The sequence below is a fragment of the Anser anser genome, assembly GCF_964211835.1.
Source record: "Anser anser genome assembly, chromosome: 7".
In the NCBI taxonomy this organism is placed as follows: Eukaryota; Metazoa; Chordata; class Aves; order Anseriformes; family Anatidae; genus Anser; species Anser anser.
The window spans coordinates 13,046,153-13,055,819 of record NC_139727.1 but is presented as its reverse complement, the minus strand read 5'-3'; the positions used below and the strand labels follow the sequence as shown (position 1 = coordinate 13,055,819).

Genomic DNA, 9,667 nt, shown 5'->3' with positions numbered 1-9,667 from the left:
CAGTCTGGCAGTACTGGGTGCATCTCCCGTTGCACAGCTCCGGTTTAGTTGGTTGAACCTGCTGCGGAGACCTTGTGCTTAGTCATAGAGCTTTAAACTGGGTTTGACTGAAAAAGGTAAAACGTGATAACAATATATTCTTCATTATTTTTTGAAGTGATTTAGCAAGGAGAGAAGGGAGTAAAAGGGATCAAGAAAAAGCATGGGGAAGTGATAACAGAAGAGGTAAGGGACAAGCTGAGATGGTGAGAGTTGGGACACTTGAACACCAAACAGGCTCTGAGTGAGCTCCTGAAGCTACTGCCCAGAAACTCCCTAGCTGCAGTCCAGCTCTGTGCCTGTGTTGTTTTTTCCCTTGTGTTTAGCCTGAGGCCTGAGGTTGGCATGACTGGGGGATGCTGCGTGAGGTTGAAGTCTTTCCTGAGCAAGGCAGGTGATACAAGGCAGGATGGCTCAGCTAGGTCTGCACTGCCCTGCAGGCCCTGGGCAGTAGCTGTTGCTTCGCTGCTACTCCCACACTGAAGATGTGTCTGGTTGCTCTTGCACTGTAGTCACAGGAATCTCCTGTCCACTGGTGGCACATCCTGTGAGCTTTGGCTTCTTACTCTAGGATTGAACCTTACTGGAACGTGTTGGGAAACCTTATATGAGGTGGAAGTTCTTAGACTTTCCTGAGCTGCATACTGTACAGTTGTCTGCAGCTGCCCAAGCAGAACATACTACTTCTCAGTAGTAGTATTGTCTTCAGATGTCTGCTGTGACTGACTCGTAAACAATCCATAAGATAAAAACCAGACAAGTAATGAGCAACTTTTATTGTCAAAGTACTATGAACAGAGTTACTGTTTTTGCAGAACTCATTAAGCAAGAGTGATATAACCTTTAAGTGGGGTAGACATACGTGTAAGTTTTGTTCCCTTTTCTGATCCAAGTTGGGAAAAAGCAGGTTGTCTTAAGACATTTTCTGCTGGCTTTCTGGGACTCACTTATTTCTGTTTGTATTAAAGCCTGACAAAAATAACAATGTAGTTACTTGGCTTTGTATTTTTTCCTCCATGTGTCATCTGGGTGTAACCACTCTGGTTTTTATTTCTTGGATCACTTATTTAATGCACGTGGAAAAAATATCGAGTACTCAGTGTATGTACAAATGCAACTCCAGTTCCAAATTGGTTTCCTGTGTATCTGATGTGGATTTGCATCAGTTGTATGGCAGCTATAGTCAGATTTCACTGCACGCACATGAAGGTGGTACCATTTTACACATCTTAGAGAAACTGCTGTGGTATACTGGATATAATCAGAATGTGTGTGACTGCAGATTAATATATTTTAAAGTCTTTCACTTCCTGCCAATGATACATTCTTAGTACTTTAAATACGAAACTGTTATTACATCACTTGTCAGTTTTTGGAAAAAATCAGCTACAATTAATGATTGGGCAACATGTAGCACACTTTTGCAGTGGAAATAATGTCTATTATTAGACAGCTTGATGTGTTTAGAAATCTGACTAGTGATATGTGACAGTTTGCTGATGTAACCCTACCCGTCAGGGAGGAAAGAGCCCAGGCTGTGGAATAACCTTATATTACCACTGCAGTCAATATGTGTTAGGACTCCTAATCCTAACCAGCTGGTTGATTACAGTGACTGTAATAATTGATAAACAAAACCAAGGATTTAATGCTTCGATTTTCACTTCTACTTCTCTAGTTTTGGGGGGTTCATTTTCTAAAAGATGCTTCCAGGGTTGCCGCAACTTGAGTTTTGTATGAGAGCTTTTACTTTTTCTGTCTGGCAGGCTTCATTCAAATTGACCAATAGGCTCAAATGTTTTTGTAGGAGCGGTACACCATGATTATCTATGCCTCATTTGTTTGATAACTGGGTCATTAACGTTGACAGGCTCTTAGATGCAGGTAGATATACAGTTCTGCCATGTAGAATTTAATTCTGCATCCTTTTGAATCTTACAGTCCTTGACAAACAGCTCTAGAAGGAGGAGTTAGAAGCTTAGATAATTATTTATACTCTATTGTAGAAGAAAAAGTTATTGTTGCATAAATTAATTAGTTGCTGTGGAGTCGGTCATGAATAGAACATTTATCTTATTTGCAGATCTTAAAATTTATTGTAGTTACCAAAACAAGAAAAATGAAACAGCTAAGTTTTATTAGATTTATAGGCTGCTATGTGCCTTGCTTAATTCGTAGTTTTTAAGGCTATCTGCAAAAATTGATTGCATTCCTTTGATAGTTGTTAATTTGCCTACATCCTGCTGATACTGGATTCCAGTGTCACATACTGCCATTGAAAAATGTGCTGAATAAGGGCTACGGATCTTATGAAAATTGGCTGAGATGTTTGCACTGGATTATACTGACATTGCAGTATTTTTGACCTGAAAGATATTTCACGCGAGGCTCTTCGGAAGGGCAAGCCTGGTGTATGTGTTGGCCTGAGTATTATGCTGGTAAAACGTAAATGATACAGAAATTGGACAGATATGTCAAAGGAAGTGGCAGAAGCTTCTTTTTAGTTTGAAATAGAATTCCTCAGATTCAAAGGACTATTTCAGTGATGTTTTGCTGTAGACTCAATTAATTATGCTGAAGAGCCAAGTTAGACTTGTCAGTCGTCTTACCAGTAGATTCTCAGTCAGAGCTAAAACCAAGTATGACTGGTATGAATGCAGCGCTCTTGACTTTTTCTGCCTACAGACGCTCAAGACTTCATTTAGTGAGGAATGGGAGTCTTGAGCATGTGAAGAAGACAAATCATTTGGCTCCAGGGTCTCACCACAGTGTTTTTCCTGCTGCTTCTGTCATTACAGACTGAGAGTCTAACCTCTCTTACCTTTTTCTGGTGTCACAGTTCATGTTGAAAAGTAAACATGTTTTCTATCATTAACAGTAATGACTAGATGTTGCTGAGTAACAAGACAAAAGCCTGCCCACCTGTTCTGTAAATGGCCGCTGCTCAGACCAACTCTATAGTTACAGATCATATCTAGATTATGTACTTTTTTGTGTGGTTATAACTTTAAGTTGTGGTAACATGAAATGCACATCAGGTTGCGTTAGGTCATGCTGCCTTCTGTTGGAATCAAATTACTTTGCTGTTTAGTTAAAATGTCCCGGGGTTAGAGTGGCTCTCTCTCCGCTTTGCATTACTTAGGGGGCTGTCCTTGCAAATTGGGGTAACTGAAATCTTCTGGCATGTTTTGAATTAAAATAAAACCATGTATGGGGGCAAGGGTTCATAGAAATGCTTTTATTATTTATTATTTGTTCCAAATGAAAGAGGTTTATTTGGAGATTCTGTGAGGGAATAAAGGACAAAAGAATTACATTTGTGAGAGTGGGCTTGACAATCTGGTGTCTCCCTAGGCACTATCAGTTGTAATAACAGAATTAACTAGTCACTGTTTTGGGTGTGTGGTTGGCTATTCTGGCTACCAAAAACAGAGGAAGAGAGATGGGGAAAAGGGAATTCCCACTGAGCACACCATGTATCGTGGTGCTTCAGAAATTGGAGGCTTGGATTTGTTATGACAGGATTACTGAAAACAGGGTTATGTCATCTTGCCTGGAACTGGAAAGGCTAATGGAGCTGCTGCTGCCATTTCAGTTTTTTGGAGGAAAGATATCATGTTAGAGGGTCTTCCACCTTTTTCAAGTTTTCTCTAATTTTGATCAAGAACAAGAATCACAAGGCTATAGAAGACAGAGTTGCTAAAATTAATACAAAGGAGCAACTCATTTGAAACAATATTGAATCAGTGAGGACCAAAGGTGTTGAAATTGTGTGCTATTGGAGAAATACAGATAAAAACCTGCCTCTACCTGACTTCTACATGTGTTTGGGCAGTGTTCATGCATGGTGCAAGAGGATGCTGAAGTCTCCGCTTACCATATTCCTCCCTTTTTTTTTTTTTTTTTTTTTTTTTTCAGTCCTCACCTCAGATGTGCAAGCTAGATGCAGAGAACAGGCAAGGACTAACCATGTTTTATTTCTTCACAGCTCTTCAAAGATTTCTTCAAAGAGGTAATAATGTGTTGGAACTGTATTATTTCTGCAAAATGGCAGTGTGCAGTGCCAGAGATAATTACTTCAGCTAGAGATTCGTAGCCCAATTTTTCCGATCTTCCTTCAAAACAGACAGAAATGAGGCAGCCACCAGCAAATACCAATCAAATTTGCATGAAAAGAAAGTTTTATTTTACTTTTCAGACCAAGCCCCTATTCCCATGACTCCCTTTTCTTTGTCTGTGTGTGTACTGCACCAAGTAGCAGGTTGAATATATTTGCATTTCTGGCAGGGATGGTAAGACTCTAGGGATGGAGGTTGTTTTTTCTTCCCATCACATATTTCTTTGTGTCTTTTCCAGTAAGAAATAGTGTATGCATTGGCATATGAACTGAAATAAGGAGCAGTGGTAAGACTCTAGTTGCAGAATAGCCCTTGCACCTTTGCTCAGTTTTTACCAGACAGCCTTTACGGAATACAGTTACTACTTCCCAGCTAGTTTGAATATACTTTTCCTCTCAAATTTACCATCTGTGTCAAAGTTTGGGATTTGCTTTCACACAGTTAATTCCCAGAATGGAGAATTCAGTTATCAGCTTTATTCATATGTATTTTGAACTTAATATTATAGACTAAAATATTTTTTAAATAATTTGTAAGTCCTGAAAAGAGCTTTACTTCCTTCATTACCTGCAGCTGTTTTTCCTGATGTTCCTGCTCTTTAGGAGCAAGAGCAAGACAGTGCCTTTAGATAATGAAGCAATATTGAATTTTGAATGCTGACTTGTTTTCCCTGGAACAGCATCAAGAAAATTAAGAGGTTTAGGTGCCAGATTGAGATTAGAGGAAGAAAATGAAATTCAAAACAGGAAGCAGAGAGAGGCAGGCTCCAACTCACCTTCAGGCCATTTCCCCCAAGTGGAGAAGAACATTGACAGCGATTGACCTGTCACTTGCCAGGTACTTGCAGTTCTGCATAACTGCCAAAGAAACATGCACTTATCTGCATGGTTTTCCAAAACCTTTAAAAGAAAGCTGATGCTGGAGAGCTTAGGTGGGGGAGGTGAACTGGGGAAGCAAGCAAGCAGTCCTAACACATGCCTCCTGCTGTTTTGTTGGACAGTTCTCCACATGCCTGTAGTTCAGCTGCTGGAAATAGGCTCTGCTGAGCCACTGCAGGACACCAACACATCCACTGCCAGAGATGGGTGCAGATAAAGGGAAGCAACTACAAGCTTGCCAGGTGGGTTAATGTAGTGCTGCGTCTACAGTAATAAATAGCCTTGCCATGACTCAGGAGATATTTGCTGAGGCACAGCACTGGAGTGGTGTGTGCCTGGCTGATGGAGAAGGGGGCAGTTCCTTTGTGCTTGGCCTCACTGTGCAGACATGCCCGCCGTTGCCCCAGGCATCCGCATCCTGAGGAGACCACCCGACCAGGTGTGAACAGAAATAAAGCTGTTAGAGGGGACACTGCTGGCAGCTGATGAGCTAGCCTGGCAGGAGGGACTGTGGCCTGTGTACTCTCCCCATAAGCACACTGAAAGCAATGCATGTAGCAACAGGGAAGAGCTACATTCTTGTCAGGACAGCAAATCTTCCTTTCTGATAATTTGGCTTGGTGAGTAGACATGCTTGGTAGTCAAAATACTGTGATGGGGGATATGCAGCAATCATCCTTTATGTCTGTACTAACACTTTTGGTTTATTTCTCCACAGCTAAGTTGTGGAGAAATATATTGTGTATTGATACAGTAGTGATTAAAATAGAAATACCATTTTTTCATGCCTCATTTCTTGCCAATGATTACCTAATACATGCATTTTCCTCCCCTACATACTTCTGTATTGGTTGTCATTAATATTTCCATTTTTTTCTTTTGTTTGAGAGATCCAGTGTAGTTTCTCCATTAGCTCTATCTTCTTACCTTTGAAATGTGTGATTTTTCATAATGTACTCATTTTTCAGTTTCAAGTGGTTCATGATGAATTGGAATAAAATAGAAAAGTGCAGTGTGTCAAGGGTGGCAATGAAACGTGCTTTGGAAGCCTGTAAGACAGATTTATCTGATGGAAACTCATCTGTGTATCTGGTCCTGAATGTTTTCTGTGATAATTCAGGGATACTTTTATGGGGTAAGGACATTGGAGTTGTCAAGCCTGAGATGGTGTAACTGTTGCATCATAACGCTTTTAGCAAGGGTTCATGTTGTTCCCAAAATATTACATAGAGAAGGGAAAAGATGCATTCCTGAACTGGACAGCTCTGAAGATTCTGAGCCAAGGAGTAGACAGTGTAATTTTTCTGTTTTCCTTCTGTTCAGACAAATCACTAGGGCCTTTTAGTGTTTCCAGTCATACTTGCTGAAGCTGTCAGCTGTAAGAGATCAGCACACACTGCTGGATGCTGCCAGGATTTTGTGTGCCTGTCATGGTGTATTATCCTATTTTTAAAAAGCTGTATGAATTGCAAAGTCAGAGCAATAGTGTCCCCACTTACGCAAGTGACTTTTTTGAGATCCCTACCCAAAACAAACTGTGAGGTAAAAAGGGCCAGACAGACAATGTTGGAGTCCTGCATCCCCTACTTATGCCATCAGCTTCTTGTGCTCCCTCTTCTCACAGTGCATTTCCACCTCCCTCTGCTCCCACGTGGTCTAACATGGGTCTTACAGCTGTGGGGTTGCTGCCTGGGTGCATGCGCTGATTCGCCTGCTGCCACCTGCAAAAAGCAGCACCATTATCTATGAGATCCTCTGGGATGCTACCTGGGTGGCCTTCGCCACTAGGCAGGCATTTGTTTAGATATATGGAAATTGAAGATTTCAAAAAATGACCTAGAGGTTGATTATGTGAACTTGTAGTGTCCAGTGTTCTGGATGCAGCACAGTTCATAATCTGCCTGTATTGTCAGTGTAAGTTAACACCTCCAGCAGAGCAGTCGCACAGGGTCGAGTGTTTAAGTACGCATGGAACAAATTTTGTGCTGTATTCATGAGTTGATTAATTTGTATTTAGGCTGTTCTCTGACCTCATGTGCTCAAAAGGGTTTTTCTTTTCTGCCATTATTCACTTGAAAAAAACAATGTAAAAGGCCTAAACACTCTAAATGCAACAAGGCATCAACACAATTAAAATCAAGGCGTCACAAATTCTGTTTTAGGATAACAACAAATTCTGTTTTAGGATTTTTAGGATACCAGGAGACAAGCAGTGTGACCAAAACACAAGCATTTTTAGGTGGACAGTGCTTCCAATGAGAAACATAGTATTGATCCTTAATTGGCATTGTATGCCCAAGTATCCTTGAAAAGCTGCTGTTGAAATTGTCACTAGCTAATGAGGATCATGTCATGGAAGTGCTGGCTAACAGTTGTGGTTGGGTTGAATTTCTTTGGTTCATGTCAAGCTTTATGTGTTTATTTTTGAACCCCATGGTTCTCCTCTGATCCTGAGCATCCAATACTCAAAGCCTGTGGTTTGCAAGCTACTCTTCAGCTGGGACCAGCCACACTGCCCTCCTCTGTGTTTACTTCTAACCCAGAGCCACCACGGCCTCTCCAGCTGGACCTGAGCCATGGCAGGGAAAGCGGCATGGCAGGATTGCCTGAGCTGCATCCCCACTGTGGCCTCCCCGCAGGCATGCATTCTGGCTTGGTGGCTCTTGCCCACCAAGAAGGGCTTTCTTTCCTTTTTGTCTGGCTGCTTTGAGACTCCTGAAGCTGAGATGTGGGTTACTAGATCAGCAGAACAGGCTGCTTGCAGTTTTGAAAGAAAACTAAAATGAAGGATAAAACTTCAGTTAATTGTTTTTCTTGTTGCTATCATTTTGTTTGTTTTTACTGCTGCTGACAGTGGATTTACCACAGCTACCTCTGCCCTCTCCCACAGTGTTCCTGTTGTTTCTAGTGCTTCTTTAAAAAAAAAAAATCTAAGGAAGAAAATGAAACTTTTATGTTTTCCTTTTATATTTATCATTGTATATTTATTTTTCCTCTATCTTATCAAGAAATCAGCAGGCCTCAAAAGCCAGCCCTGTTAGTAGTTGGGAGGCCATACCCCCGCTGAAGAGTACCAAAGCAACCCCTGATGTTCCCCCAGCCTCCTTGCACCACCCAGGCCAGGGCACTGACTTTTCTCACAAGCCTTCCTCTGAGTAGCAAGGTGTTAGGAGACCAAAAGTTTTGGTTTTAATTTAGAGATGGCCCTTGAAGTCAGAGTGGCTTCCTAGGGTACCACACATCACAGTCATGCAGCCAAAGTCCTGCAGAAATTCACTTTGATCAGAGGTTGTGAAGCAAGGGTTTGAACTGCAGCTGCATGGTATAAGCAGTTACATGTTTTGTTTGTCATGTCTATGTCTGTCATTTCTGCTCTTCATACAACACCAATGCATGGAGAAATCTCTGAACTGTGTTACTTTGTATGGAAGGAGTATGCCCAGGGCTTAGGTCTCCTTGCTGTGTTTGCAGTGAGGGTTGCAGGACCACCTCTGCAGCATGTCTCGTGTGCCCTCTAGCTGCTGCAGGCTTTCTTGAGAACCAAAATATCTTTCCATTTTATGTAAGCCTCACCGCATTTTGGTTTGAACTCAGCAAGTAAGTCTTGGAAACAAAGCCTTGAGTAATTGCAGTTAGAGGAGCAGCAGAGACCAAGTGGTCGATTGTAGTCACTGCTGACTTGTTTGTGCAGCTACTGCTGTGATGATCCAATAGAAAAAAAAATGTGCTTGCTGCTCAGGCAGGGAATTTGTTCCTTTAAAAGGTATTTGCTTAGAGTTTACACGTTCGGCTGAAGCAGGGGGGAACAAGGTGTCAGCAGGACGATTCTTATGAAATCTAGTAAGAAGGGAGTAGAAACATACTGTGTGGTAGGGAGCAAAGAGTTGGGGATTTTTTTTATATTTTTTTTGAACAGGTTTTATGTAGAGAGCAAATTGCTGCCAGCCTGCAGGCACAGTTAGCTGGAGAGCTGGTGGCTCTGAGCGCCTTGTGCTTTCGTCTGTCCCAAAGGGTGCTGGGGGTATGGCACCATCAGCCTTGGTGCTGCCTGTGGGCCCAATGCCTTTGAACCAGCTTACCTATGAAGTAGGTAATTTCACAGGATGGCTGTGCTGGCGGGGTCAGGGCAGGGTTGGGGCCCCTGAGCTGCAGCTGTGGTGATGGGCCCAGGTGGAACATGCCTGTGGTGACAAGGCTGGGCTGCTCAGCTGTGTGCACATCAGCAAGTAGCCATTACGAGGTCTCTCTCTTGTAGTTCTGGGGGAGACTGGGTTGCTGGGTAAAGTGGCATCAGCCCCCTGTGCAGAGCAGGTGAGGGGGCTGTGGGTGGTGGTGGTGGCAAGGAGAAGGCTGTGGCTTTGTGTGCAGCCCAGGGTGGCACAAGGGGCAGGAGGGAGTTGAGATGATGGTGGGCTGTAGGTCTGCATGTGGCTGTTTCCCCCCACACCTGTCTTCTGAGCTCTTTCCTTCACCATGCCCATGTCCTCCTCCATCACATTGGCACAATCAAAGCCTGCTTTTTTGGTGCTGGAGGGAAGTCCAGATAATGCCTGCTAAGTTCTGTGCAACATCTGCCTGGCAGGAGAGTCTGGTAGCCTGTGGGCCTGGAGGATAAAGCAAAAAATAAAAAAT

General features: G+C 42.6%; 1 protein-coding gene across 19 annotated transcripts in view; it reads left to right on the top strand.

Annotated features, from left to right (window-relative positions):
* FAM13C (family with sequence similarity 13 member C) overlaps positions 1–9,667 on the top strand; it is a 133,753-nt gene that overhangs the window by 158 nt on the left and 123,928 nt on the right. For 13 of the 19 annotated variants that reach the window (XM_083845243.1, XM_083845238.1, XM_083845254.1 and 10 more), the window contains one exon: positions 3,958–5,277. In XM_083845243.1, coding sequence (XP_083701369.1) covers positions 5,239–5,277 — 39 coding nt within the window. In that variant the 5' untranslated portion in view covers positions 3,958–5,238. Of the gene's footprint in view, positions 1–55; positions 226–3,957; positions 5,278–5,636; positions 5,656–9,145; positions 9,347–9,667 lie in introns of those variants that run through there. The other 6 variants (XM_083845250.1, XM_083845251.1, XM_083845232.1 and 3 more) reach the window with 6 other exon arrangements.